Source organism: Ceratotherium simum, chromosome 7 (assembly GCF_057802395.1).
Source record: "Ceratotherium simum simum isolate JZ-2026a chromosome 7, ASM5780239v1, whole genome shotgun sequence".
In the NCBI taxonomy this organism is placed as follows: Eukaryota; Metazoa; Chordata; class Mammalia; order Perissodactyla; family Rhinocerotidae; genus Ceratotherium; species Ceratotherium simum.
Genome location: NC_141906.1, coordinates 25,500,886 through 25,514,213, shown reverse-complemented (window position 1 = coordinate 25,514,213; position 13,328 = coordinate 25,500,886). Strand labels below are relative to the sequence as shown.

At 38.2% G+C, this 13,328-nt stretch overlaps 1 protein-coding gene across 1 annotated transcript; it reads left to right on the top strand.

The window, feature by feature from the left end:
• The first annotated feature begins 231 nt into the window (after positions 1-231).
• Positions 232-1,236, top strand: OR52B6 (olfactory receptor family 52 subfamily B member 6). Its single transcript, XM_004443731.1, has one exon. The coding sequence runs from the start codon at positions 256-258 to the stop codon at positions 1,234-1,236; it is 981 nt and encodes a 326-aa protein (XP_004443788.1). The 5' UTR covers positions 232-255.
• The last annotated feature ends 12,092 nt before the right edge of the window (positions 1,237-13,328 follow it).

Here is a 13,328-nt window from a genome sequence, read left to right as displayed (position 1 = left end):
GCAGCTGTGTGAAGAGCCTCTGAATAAGAACACAGAGCCTGTCTGTGAGCAGGGCCTTTGTGCACTATGTGCAGAGCCCATGTGTGATTGTCTGTAGAGAATATGTCTGTGCGCACAGCCCATAATGTTTGTAGGACCTGTGAGTGTGTGCTGACCTTGAGGTTGTTTGCAAGTTTTTATGTGCACTCTGCTAGTGTATACAAAGTTTGAAGCTATTTTTCCCCTATAGCACAGGTGAGGGCTCTGAAAGAAATTATGGCCCTTTTATCTGCTAACAGCACAGCTGCTGCGAACAACTCTGACACTCGCATGGCAGGCTGCCTCCTCATTGGCATCCCTGGGCTGGAGCATCTACATGTCTGGCTCTCCATCCCCTTCTGCACCATGTATGTAGCCGCCCTGGCAGGCAACGGCATTTTAATTTGCGTCATCCTTTCCCAGCCAAGACTGCATGAGCCCATGTACATATTTCTGTCCATGCTGGCCAGTACTGATGTCTTGCTCTCCACTTCCACAATGCCCAAAGCACTGGCCAACTTCTGGCTTGGTTCCAGCCACATTTCCTTTGATGGGTGCCTCACCCAGATGTTCTTCATCCACTTCCTCTCTGTGGCTGACTCTGCAGTCCTGCTGGCCATGGCCTTTGACCGCTATGTGGCCGTCTGCTCTCCTCTGCAGTATGCTACGATCCTCACAAGTGTTGTCATTGGGAAGATCGTCGCTGCCACCTTGACCCGCAGCTTCATCATCATGGTTCCATCCATCTTTCTTCTCAAGCGCCTGCACTACTGCCGGATCAACATCATCGCACACACATTTTGTGAGCACATGGGCATCGCCCAGCTGTCCTGTTCTGATATCTCCTTCAATGTCTGGTATGGGTTGGCAGCTGCTCTCCTCTCCACAGGCCTGGACATCATCCTTATTGCTGTTTCTTATATTCACATTCTCCGAGCTGTCTTCCACCTCCCTTCTCGAGATGCCCGGTCCAAGGCTCTGAGCACTTGCAGCTCCCATGTCTGTGTCATCCTACTTTTTTACATCCCTGCCCTCTTTTCTGTCTTCACCTACAGGTTTGGTGGGAAACGCCTCCCACGCTATGTCCATATCCTCCTGGCCAACCTCTATGTGGTCATCCCACCCATGCTCAATCCCATCGTATACGGAGTGAGGACCAAGCAGATTTTAGAAGGGGCCAAACAGATGTTTTCAAGTCTTGCTAAGAAATCTAAATAGATGCTCCCAACTTGACCTCAACTTAATCCTTTTCTATACCTATCAATTGTCCTATATTCACCCTATCCTTATCTCTACATCTTCCAATTATCCCCACGTTATTCTCATCTATGTCCCAATTTTTTAAATACATGCTCTAATCAAATCCACTTCTGATTTCTTTTCTTGGAAATCTATAGTAATACCCATCCCATTTCCTTCCACATACTATTCTAATACCTTCTGATACTCCACCATCTCAAACAAAAATAATTAGGGGAAATATGATAATTTACCCAGAATCTACCATTGAATAGGACTTTTCTAAGTATCCACTTGCATTTTCTCCCTAATGTGTTATCTAATCACTTGTATATTATTTTGACACTTAGCTTTGCCAGTTCAACATCTTTCTTACAATGGGAATGCTTGAGAACTATCATGTCTAAAATTCATAGCCTCATGAAATAATATTTATTTTTATAACTACCTACACGTGTCCATAAGCACATATGTGTATATACCCAAATTCAGAATATGTAGGTGTACACATCCAGTTATCATCAGTTTAAATATGAACATGTTATTTCAAAAACCTTTGTCAAATAAGCCTGGACTACCGATATCTGTTCCAGACAGAGTTTTCTTTAAAATGTAGATAATTTTATAGGGGTACTCTTTTCCATCTGAATATGTTTTTTATTTAAAAAATTATATTTATCATTAAAATGAGAAGTCAAAGTACCTACTGATATCTAATAGATATGGATTTATGTATTCTTTAGTGAATTATTAAAGAAATACAAACATCAATATGTAATATAGCACCTTGATCACTAATCATTAACACCAGAGATTAGTCTAATCTGATGTTCTCTGAGATTGAGAAGAGCAACTCAACCTGAATTTTAGCCCCAGACCAATTCATCCTGGAAAACCTAGTTCATATCTCAACTCTGCCCACTCCCATACTCAGCCCACAGTGAAAGATCCATCCTTTGAGATTTCCACCTCTTTTCATCTAAATCACTATTTTGTTGGGTCCTGAGAATATTCCTTCTTGTTTTATTAGAGATCTTTTCATGTTTGTGCCTTTACTCCCTTTCTAGACTGCATTCTTTGAGGAAAGGGGTTATTTTGAAAAGCTTTTTATCCCTAGTGGCCCAAAGCATAAGAACCTGCTCATAGCAAACATACAATATATTTGCATAAATATATTGCATACATACATGCATGTGTATGTGCATAAAATTCTTATTTCGAAGACTGCTTTTTTAACATCACTTTTCTGCTAAACATTTATTCTTCTTTGAGGGAGTTCTTCTAGCCCTGGGATTCAGTGTCAAGTAGAGGAGAGAACTGTTCCAGGTGCCAGGAGACATTGATTTAAAGCCTGGATCTACTACTTACTTATTCAACGAGCTTGAAAGGTTGCATATCCCAATGAACTTCATTTTATTCTCATCTATAAAGAAGATGAGGATAATATAACATTATTTATCTGTTACACAGTAAGCATTCAATAAATATTCAGTTCATTTTCCTCTTCTTTCTTTCCACATAGCTTTCTGCATCCTCAAGACTATATAATGAGAATTAGAGAGAGAAGTTATTAGTATTGTTATTATGTGGAAGAGAAAACTGTCAGGAGTAGTGGTCAAATTTTTAGGTTCTGGATCTTTGTTGGAATTTTGATTCTTCCACTTACGATGTGACTTTCAGCAAGTTCCTTCACCTCTCTCTGTCTCAACTTTCTTATCTTTAAAAGAAAAAAACTAATAGTATTTATTTTACTAGTAAAGGTAATACAACCTTTATCTTAATTATTTGATGAGAAACATACTATATAGTATATATATTATAAGATATATGTATATATATCTTATAACAGTGTGTGTCATATAATAAATGCTTTACAAATAATAGCTTTATTTGTATTGTTGTTTTAATTATTAATTAATAGCTAATCTGACTCAGTTAATAGCTCATCTCATAATTAATAAAAAGTTGTCCTGAAACCTAAGCAGATTGCAAGATTATACTTCAATTTTGTTTCTATAAAGAGGAATGGAAAGGGAAGACAAGAATAAAAAGAAAAAATATTTTAATCCAATGTTTACAATAACTGAATTCAACCAAATATAATTTTAAAATTTCATTATTAAATGCATTAAAAAATTTTTGTAGATATTGCTGTAAATATAACTGTGCCACTCAAGACACATAGACTTTCTTGCTGATTTGTAGACAAACCAAGTTCATTTCTTCCTCAGGCCGTGGTACTTGTTAATTCTGTTGGCTGAAACACCCTCTTCCTATACCTTTACATGATGCACTTTCTCCTTTTGTTCAGTTTTCTGTTCATATGCCTCTTCCACAGAGACATCTCTATGATCTTCCAATAAAAAACATGCCTCCCTTTTCTTCATGGCAAAAAAAACACCCTTGGCAAAGTCAGAAGTCAACATCACACTGGGAAGAAACATTTTCAAATTGTATTACAGATAAAGGGCTAATTTCTCCTAATATAAGGGGCTTTCAAAATGTAGGGGAAAAATGTTCAAAAGTCTGATGAGAAAGAGGACAAAGACAGTTAGAATATGCTTAACTATTATAAAAAGAGAATACAATTAAGACTACAGCAAAATACCATTTCTCACCTGTCAGATTGGAAAAACTTAAAAGGATTAACACTGTGTTGGCAAGGATGTGAGAAAACAGGCTTTCTCAAACCTTACTCCTGAGTATATAATATGATAGTCCTAAATCCCCTCATTATTTTGAACTCTAACTCTAGAATAAACATCAAAAGACTTCAGATGAAAATCTCTTTTTCTGAGCTTCCAGGTGTCATAGCCTACTGACGGTTACCTACTTTATTTATGTATGCTAGTTTTATCATTGAGAAGGTTTTTTAAAAAACCTTATTTGCATATCTTTGTTCATGTCAATTGTGATTTGAATTAAACAACCCTAGGGTGTCTGTTCCATTTTAGCAAACTTTTGGTAACTTCTTTGGTAACTTTTGATATTCTTTCTTTTTGTCCTTCACCCCTCAGTCTGAATAGCCTGGAATAAGTTGAGAGCTTTGAAGTCCCTAAAGCATACAGAATCTCACCAATCTCAATTAGGAAACAGTTATTAGTAAAGAACAAGGGAGGAGATGACCTGTGCCATCCTAGACCACCTGACAGTGCCCTTGGGTACCAACTATCCCCACAGCATCTACAGAGGCTGCATCTTCAGGATCTGGGAGAAGTGGAGCCAGCCAAGAAAAAGGCCAAACCTACTCTATTGTGTACTGTGTACTGGATCAGCTTCCAATCTAGAAAACTCCAGCCCATTCTCCATCTGGCCATCCTGGCTGAAAACAGGGCACTTGAGGGAGGCCTAGAGAGATACTTCATAAGAATTGTCAGGAAACATTGTCAAAGACTTGGAAATGGGAGAAAGAGATTACTGGATGTCCCCTCAGTGGAATTTTGGATGTTGTCTAACAGACTCTCTGGGAATTAACTGGTGCTATAAGGATGTGTTACTTTGATTATGTTTAATTGACTAGTCTAGGCTATTTTGCAATCTGGTAGATTGTAGAAAATATTAACAAAGCAAATGTTTCCTGTCTGGCATTGCAAACAATTCCTGCTCATGGTAAAAGCAAATTAATTTTTTTTCCGGTAGAGAATACACATTTCTCATCAAATGCTGTCTTCCTTAGAATATCCCATTATCTGTTGATAAAACAAAGCAGAGTTTAATCTTAACACAGTAAGAGAGACAGAGTCTTCGAAGGGAGGAGGGGAAAGTTGGGATATTTATGAAAACTTGGAGTCTTGTTTAAAATGTGTCTTGCAATTCAGGGGCTTGATTAATATTGAATAAGGATAACAGTTTAGGATTGATAGAAACAACAAGGTAAGAATTTTGAGGAGAGGAGGCTTGAACAATCTTGGGGAGTAAACTATTGTTTGATGCTCTCTATTGAAGCGTTGAACAAGTTGATGCACATTTAAATGTATTTATGTCTTTAATAATAAAGTTATTTGAATTTTTTATCTTCCTAGGCAAGAGCCTCCTAAAATAGCAAAATCATGTTAACAAAGACAGTGGAATAGTAAGGTTTTGTTAATGTAGAGAATAAGCTGTAAGAAGTAGAATGTTTCAGTCCTCATTCCTTAACTCAAATTCTTATTGAACTGATCTTACTATCTTACTGGTTCCTTCATTAATTAATGAAAATAAACACCTTTGACTTGTGTTTATTTTATATGGGTGTGAGTGTTGCGGTTTTACGTTTGTTTTAAATCCTTTAATATGGGAAAGGAGATGAGAGAGAACCTAGGAGAGTAAGAGAAATAAAGGATTAGGTAGCGTTAAAGAATCATTTGAGGTTAGTGATCATGAATTAAAGTGAGAAGTGTCTGTGTGTGTGTGTGTGTGTGTGTGTGTGTGTGTGTTTCTCTAAACATGGTCAGCTGCCTGGATGAATAGAGAAGCTGCAAATAGTCAAGTAAAAACAGCGTCAGTATTTTGCTAAGAAAGTTCAATGAAGATGGAGAATGGGAAAGTATTTAAATGAATATGTCAAAGAATGATTATAATAGTAGAATTTAAACTGAGAAAATAGGAGAGTAGCTTAGACATGGAGGGGGCACTGTGGACAGGGAATAGGTGGCAGGAGCCAGTTTGATCCTGGTGGGATCAAAGAATATTGGGGTGATAGCTCTATAGAGAGTCAAAATGATAAAAGCGATGGCTGGAGAGTAAAATATTTGAAATTGAGGTGGCAGAAAGTTTGTAATTATTGGTGAAAGCAGGGTATTCAGCATGACCATGGGAGTGAGAGACTGAGGAAGGATGAAAGACATGTTCATTTTAGGAGAAGTGGTGAAAAGAACTGAAAGTCAGGATAGGCAAGGATCATCTAAGTCAGTATTGAGATCATCAAGAATCATGATAAGAGAATTATGCAGAGAAAGAGACAAAGAGCCAGGGGCAGAAGCCACCAAGCAAAGAAGAGGAATAACCAGAGGTGAGCAGATAACTGGGATATGGATGATTAGTAAGAGGTGTAATACAATGAAGTGAAGTAAGGATGCTACAATTATATATTTTGTTTTAAGAGAAAGGAAGGAATCAGTAATAAGATGCAAGGACAACAACTAAACCCAACACCAGCCAAAAGATCTAAGAAGTGTGGGAGATAATGAACAAATAGCCTCTGACAAGCCAGGTTTCAGTTAGACCAGGAAAGTAAAGAGAATATTCCAAGAAGAAGTTGATAATATAGGGAATTTTGCTGATGGCTGACTATGAGTCCCAGATTGTCCAGTAAAGAACTTAAAAAGTTGGAGAGGGGTGGTATATGGAATCATAACTGGGGATATCCAGAGCCTTGTAGGGATGAGGGTCTGAGGGATGACCTTAAATCATGAGCTTCTTGCACCTGACATAACAGGGATAAAATGCATAATGACATTATTCCTAATGGTCTCATAGCAGTGAGTGGTGGTGAGTACCATGAGCAGGGAGGTGTGCGAGGTCAGTGCAGGAGGATTGACTCTTGTCTACTCTAGCCCATGGAGATGTGGAAGCTGGGAGAGGGCTGGTCTTCTCTGGAGCTGAGGAGCACTCCATTCCTCTTTTGGACAGGACGGACGGCACCTGTTCTCCACAAGGTAGTCAAGTTCTCCCAAGCTCTTTTCTGCCTTAAATATACAATGTTAGATTCCAGGATTTTTTAAGTGCTTGTAAAAATATTCAGTTCCTAAAAACGAAACACTTGGATCCTAAAAATAATATGGATTTATTGACTCCATAATACAGAGGGAGGGTAAGCTCTAAAACCAAAATTAATCAATACTTAACTGTCTATTATCCATACTGTTATGCTTCCATTCCACTCTCTTAGTTAACTGTTTCTAATGTATGGGATGTGGGCATGTTTTTCTTTGTTTTAATTCATGGAGGAGAAGTAAACATTGAGGCTGAGATCACAATATCACCATCTACTGGCCTCTGGTAATATCACAGCCCCTTGTCCTTGCTGTTCAAGATCCTGACACAGTTCTTCCTTGCTTGGGACATAAATTTATTCCTCTTCCCATTTTCCAGTTGGTGCTTCAGCATTCCTGACCAAACTACAGACTGGGAATGACTGGATGAATTTTGAATTTGGCCCTATAGCAGGTTTTCTGGCCCCTCCTGTCCCTTCAAGACACTTCTCCATCCCCTTCTTTCCTCTGTTACCCCTCCCCCACCCACACAAGCTTTCCTTACTTTCTGTCCTCATCTGCATATGCAGGTATAGGTGAGTGAAGCCAGGAGGACTTCACTCTCCCTACAGGTTTCACCTCCTCTACTAGACTTCAGCAGTTGGCTAGTGTTCAGTGGAGAAATGTAGGGAATCTTGCAGGTTTAAAATGTGACCCACACTTGGGGAGAGAGCACAGAATAGCTGATCTCAGGCAATAAAGTGGCTGTGTAAATGTTATTATCTAGCAGACCCTGAAGCAGGACCCTAAATGAGATGAAAGAGACAGACCTGAAACCTTGGATAAAAGGATTGAGCCATCAGATAAGAGTAGATTGAGAAACCAGCAGCCTTCGTTTCTCTTTCTCTTTCTGCTTCAGGAGATAAACCCAGTTTCTTTCTTTCTTCATTATTTTTAAAATTTAAATAAGAGCTTTATTGAAGTATAATACACAAACCATGCATTTTACCTATTTTAAGTGCACGATTCAATGTTTTTTATTATATTCATAGAGCTGTGCCACTATCACCATAATCAATTTTAGAACATTACCATTACCCTCTTTCCCCCAACAAAAACCAGTATTTCTTTAACAATCACTCCTCCTTTTCTCCCATACCACCTCCTAACCCTAGGCAACCACTAATTTACTTTCTTTCTTTATAGGTTTATTTATTCTGGACATTTCAAATAAATGGAATTGTATACTACGTGATCTTTTGTAACTGGTTTCTTTCACTCAGCATACAATTATCAAGGTTCATCCATGTTGTTGCATGTATCAGGTATAGGTGAGTGAAGCCAGGAGGACTTCACTCTCCCTACAGGTTTCACCTCATTCCTTTTGATGGCTGAATAATGTGTCATTGTATGGATATACCACATTTGTTTATCCATTCATAAATTGATGGACATTTGAGTTGTTTCTACTGTTTGGCTGTTATGAATAATGCTGCCATGAACATTCATGTGCAAGTGTTTGTGGGGAATTATGTTTTCATTTCTCTTGGGTATATACCTTTGAGTGGAATATGTACCCTTTTGAGGGACCACCAGGCTGTTTTCCAATGACTATACCATAGTACATTTCCATTTGCAGTGTATGAAGTTCCCAGTTTCTTCAGGGACTCAGCAAAAAGTGTCATCATTTGTCTTTTTCATTCTAGCCCTCTTAGCGGGTGTGAAATGGTATCTTGTGGTTTTGATTTGCATTTGCCTAATGCCTAATGATGGCAGGCCCAGTTTTCTGCCTGTTTCCAGTTAGCCCTCATTTGTACCTCTGGGAATGGGACTAGAAATCCAATGTTAAAAAGATAAATTAATGAATAAAATATGTTAAAGTCAATCCAATTCATTTAGAATGGTAGATGCCTCATATTTAGACTTCTGTTTCGTTTTTCTTGGAGCTCATGCTTCAGCTTTCATCTCTTAAAGACGATGATAATCTCTGCCCATTTTGTTTCCTTGTGTTGTCATGAAAATTGAATAATGGCTTGAAAGTTTTGGGTGAAATTAAATGTACTATATAAACATGAAGAAACAAAAATGGTAGATAATTTGTTCACTGTAGTGGGCTTTCCAGCTACTGACCAGACCAGATGTTTGCACAGCGGAAAGCAGTGTCCCTGGGCATGCTCAGTGCAGTGTAGACCTGAAATTGCCATTTCCTTGTGCTTGTTCCAAGTAAGTTTCCAGGTCTCTGCTCCAGATGTTAGGGGACTATAGGAGAGTGTTACCACACAAACTGCATGATCTACTTGCCACAAGACAAAAGCCAATCGTCAAGAGGCAAGATAGTGGCCAAGAAAGGGCATTTTATTACAGCTTGCTAGCAAGAGGGAAGATGGCTGCCTAATGTCCAAAAGAACCAGCTTAAGGGGGCACAAAATCTTACAGCAGTTATATAGGCTGGTGGGTTATAGAGGAGGGGTCAGGAATGTTCACCCTCTGGTGTTACAGACTGGGAGTCGCCACACCAAATCTTTCAGTTTTCATTGATGATGGCTATCAGCATAGACTCTCTGTTCAGGGGTCATCACATTCCTAAGGAACTCGAAAGAACAAAGTTATCATTGTATCACAGCTGGAAGGTACATGCACAAGCAGGGGTTGTAAAATCTACAGAGCAGTTAGATCTCCTGGAGAGTATATATTCCAGCTGGGTTAGTTAGTCAGAGGTCATTCAAAGTTACAACAGAGTTTCTTTTCTACAATATGGCTTCCCTTATGTCAACCTTGTCTTGAGCTGGTATCAAGAGGATGTGGTTGACTACCTGACTGAAAAGACAGCTCCTGGCCCCTGCCTCTTCCTTACCTAAAAAAGAGATACCCCTTTTTCTTCTATCTCCTGGGTCAGACTCAGGGGATAACTGATATACCCTAATAGACTACCATTATATCAAATGCCAGTCTTTCCTAGTTTTGCTTATTGAAGTCTTTAAATACAATAACTGCAGGACATCTTGCTGAAGTGCAGTGCAGGTCTCAGGGTCTTAGAGTTCAAGTTGCCTTGGGTTTTTCCTACAGTCCAGAGGAACATAGAATCTTTGCCTCCTGAACTAAAGTCAAAGCTGAGTAGTGCACAAATTACCCTGCCATTCAGGCGAGTATGGGAAGAACTAAAAGCAGCTATGGAAGGACCAATTAACTAAACTAACCTCAGTGCCATATGAGAGCCTTTTACAGTGAGTGACTAAGCATGGAAAAACTCTAGAAATTCCACCATCTAGGGTATGGGTATTGTATGGCCTGAGGACAAGACGGATTTTTCCTTCTACAATGACAGACAGCATGAGTCATAATGCTACAACTCCCAGAATTGAGTCAGAATTTGAAGAGGTAAAGGAGTCGGAGAACTCCCAATGATGAGATCAACAAGCAGAATATGGCTCAGACTGCAGTTTATGTTGCCCAATAACCAAGTTTGCAGTAATAAAAATAATGTGAGGACACAGGAATCTGGGAGAATCACCAATCCTGAGACTCCTTTTACTCTACATTCCCAAATAACTTTGACAACTTGCCAAATTCTCTTACCATAGACACCTGTCCATTCCTGCTGATCATGAATCTTGAATACCCAGATCAGTGGCCCATATCTGCTAACTGCTCACTATCCCACCTTGCCTGCCCTAAGATTCTCATAAGGGCTTACACCACATTTCACAAGACAAAGTGGCTGACACTTCCCACCCCAATCTTAATTGTATATATCTTTCTAGTACACTTTGCACCTCCTGTGGGAGAAAAGATAAATAGGTTAAGTCCAGAAATCACAGAACACTGTCCCCTTTCAGAAAGGTTTAGAATTGAGGTCATAAAAGCAAGATCAGGAGCCCAGGCAGATTATTCTAGAGAACAAACAGGGGGTCATTAAAAGATGAAAAATAAGATCTCCAGGGTCTAGAGCCTGAGAGACTTCTAGGAGGCAAAGAGTTGTCTATATTATTTTCTTTAGATGATCTGATCCTGGAAAAGGAAGTCATATCCTTTCTCCCCCCTTCCTTCCTCCATCCCTGCCTTCCTTCCACAAGCCAATACTGAATAACTAGTATGTTGTGTATATTGTTCTACTTTCTAGATATACACATATAAATACAGAAATGATCTCTGATGTTAAGAGTTCCATGTATTGTATCCCATAATTTTAATTCCCACATATTATGTTGACTCACAAATCTATAGTAAAGTCTAGTGGCTAGACTTTACTTGGAATTCAGTATTTATTAATCTCATCTGAATGGTATCCAGAAAATGCTAACTTGATTTTTAAAACAACAAATATACATTTTCTGCAGCAGATTGCTTCACCTCCATAATTCCCTACACCATCCTCCCAATAGCTTAACACAAAAATCTATCTTAGATTCCTCCTTTTAACTCCCTCCAATATGCTGCTGTCACTAAGCCTAATCATTCCATCTTAGCGACTTGTTTCATCAGTTCCTTCATATTCTCACTCTACTGCCTTAGTTTCATTTCATCTGGACTGTTTCAATAGTCTATGAATTGGTCTCCCTGATCTCAGCATTGTGCACCACTAAGCCCCGATCTACCCAGCCACCCAACAGATTTATCCAAAATACAAATAATTGCATTTTTCATTGCCTATAAGAGAATAAAATCAAACCCCATAGAATAGATATTTATTGAATGGAAAGTAGATTAGTAGACACAATACAGGACAACATCTATTCAGTACCTGATCTGCCAGTTAATTTTAGGCAAACAAATGTAAATTGAGTTTCTTTGAGTTTCTTTGTAAAGCAGATTTTCCATCCTTTCACTATCTTCTCTGTGAGAAGCCAGAATTTCAAGTGCAAAAATAGAATCTTTAAAAGCAGATGAGGGGTGAGAGTGGGTAGATTGGGCTTCAATGAAGTAGGGGTTCAACATTGTGAGGTGGATTTGAGGAAATAAGAGAAACCAAGCCAAACTGGTTAGGAGAACTTGAACTGATATGAAAGATAAAAAAACATTTAAAAAACAGCAGATACAGTGTGACCTTTGACTTGGAATTTTGAAGTAGTTGGTCTTTTAAGAGAAATACAAATCAGAAAAAGAAATGCAAGTGGTATTGAATACAATCAATTATCAACTATTTGATTTATTCATCCTCATGTTAAAAAAAGCTTTTGATGAAATGAGTTTTGAGCTAATGCCTGTGTTTGATACTATCCTTTTTTTGAATATTCTCCTTCCCAGACCCAGATCTCAGCCTTCTTTATCATCAGGGCTCCCTTGAGCTTTCTCCTTGGCCCTTTGCTCTGTTCCTTCAAGGTGTTTTCCTGGAAAATATGTTTCTTCAGTATGCCCCCTTGAGTATCATCTCACGTTTCTCTTCTTCCTTACTTGTATTCTTCATCTCTTAACTCACTTACCTAGTCTTTTTAGTGTCCCTCATTAAGATGCGAGAATAAGAAACCCAGATGTACATCTAGAGTTACTTATTCCTAATCCTTACCTACACATTGTTACCAAATTGCATGGAGAGAAAACGAATTATTTCACAAATCCATTCTCTTGTATCTATACTCAATAGCATCTTGTTAAGCACGTTTTCCTCCATACTACAGCAATAGCTAGAAATTTGCTCTCTTTGGATTTAGGTATTTTTGTTACTTGCACTCTTCTTCAGCCTGCTCACTACTGCCAGGTGATCTTTTCTTATATAACATTTAAGTTCAAAACGTCTCTCCCCACTATCCCCCTACCATCACTCACACATACACATATATGCACACACACTGGATGAAAACTCATTAGTTGCTTGCCAACAATGTCAAGAGAATTCTCTGGGGAAAGAATATGGTCTTGGGATAATGGGATAGCCACATGCAAAAGAATAAAATTAGACCTCTATCTCACACAATAAAAATTAACTCAAAATTGATCATAGACCTGAGTATAAGAGTTAAATTATAAAACTTTTAGAAAAAATTATAGGAATAAATCTTCATGACCTTGGATTAGGCAAAGCCTTCATAGATATGACACCAAAAATATAAGAAAAAAATTCAGATTTCATCAAAATTACAAACTTGTTCTTCAAAGGATATAATCAAGAAAATAAAAAGACAACCCTAGGATAAAACATTTACAAATAATAGAACTCATAAAGGCCTTATATCTAGAATATGTAAGAACTCTTACTTAATAATAAAAAGACAAATAACTCAACTAAAAAATAGGCAAAGGATCTAAATAGACATTTCTCCAAAGAAGATATGCAAGTGGATAGTCATTCATATAACATATAACACTATTAGTCCCTAGGGAATTGCAAATTAAAATACCAGTGAGATACCACTTCATATCCACTAAGATGACTAAAATAGAAAAGATATATAATAACAAGTA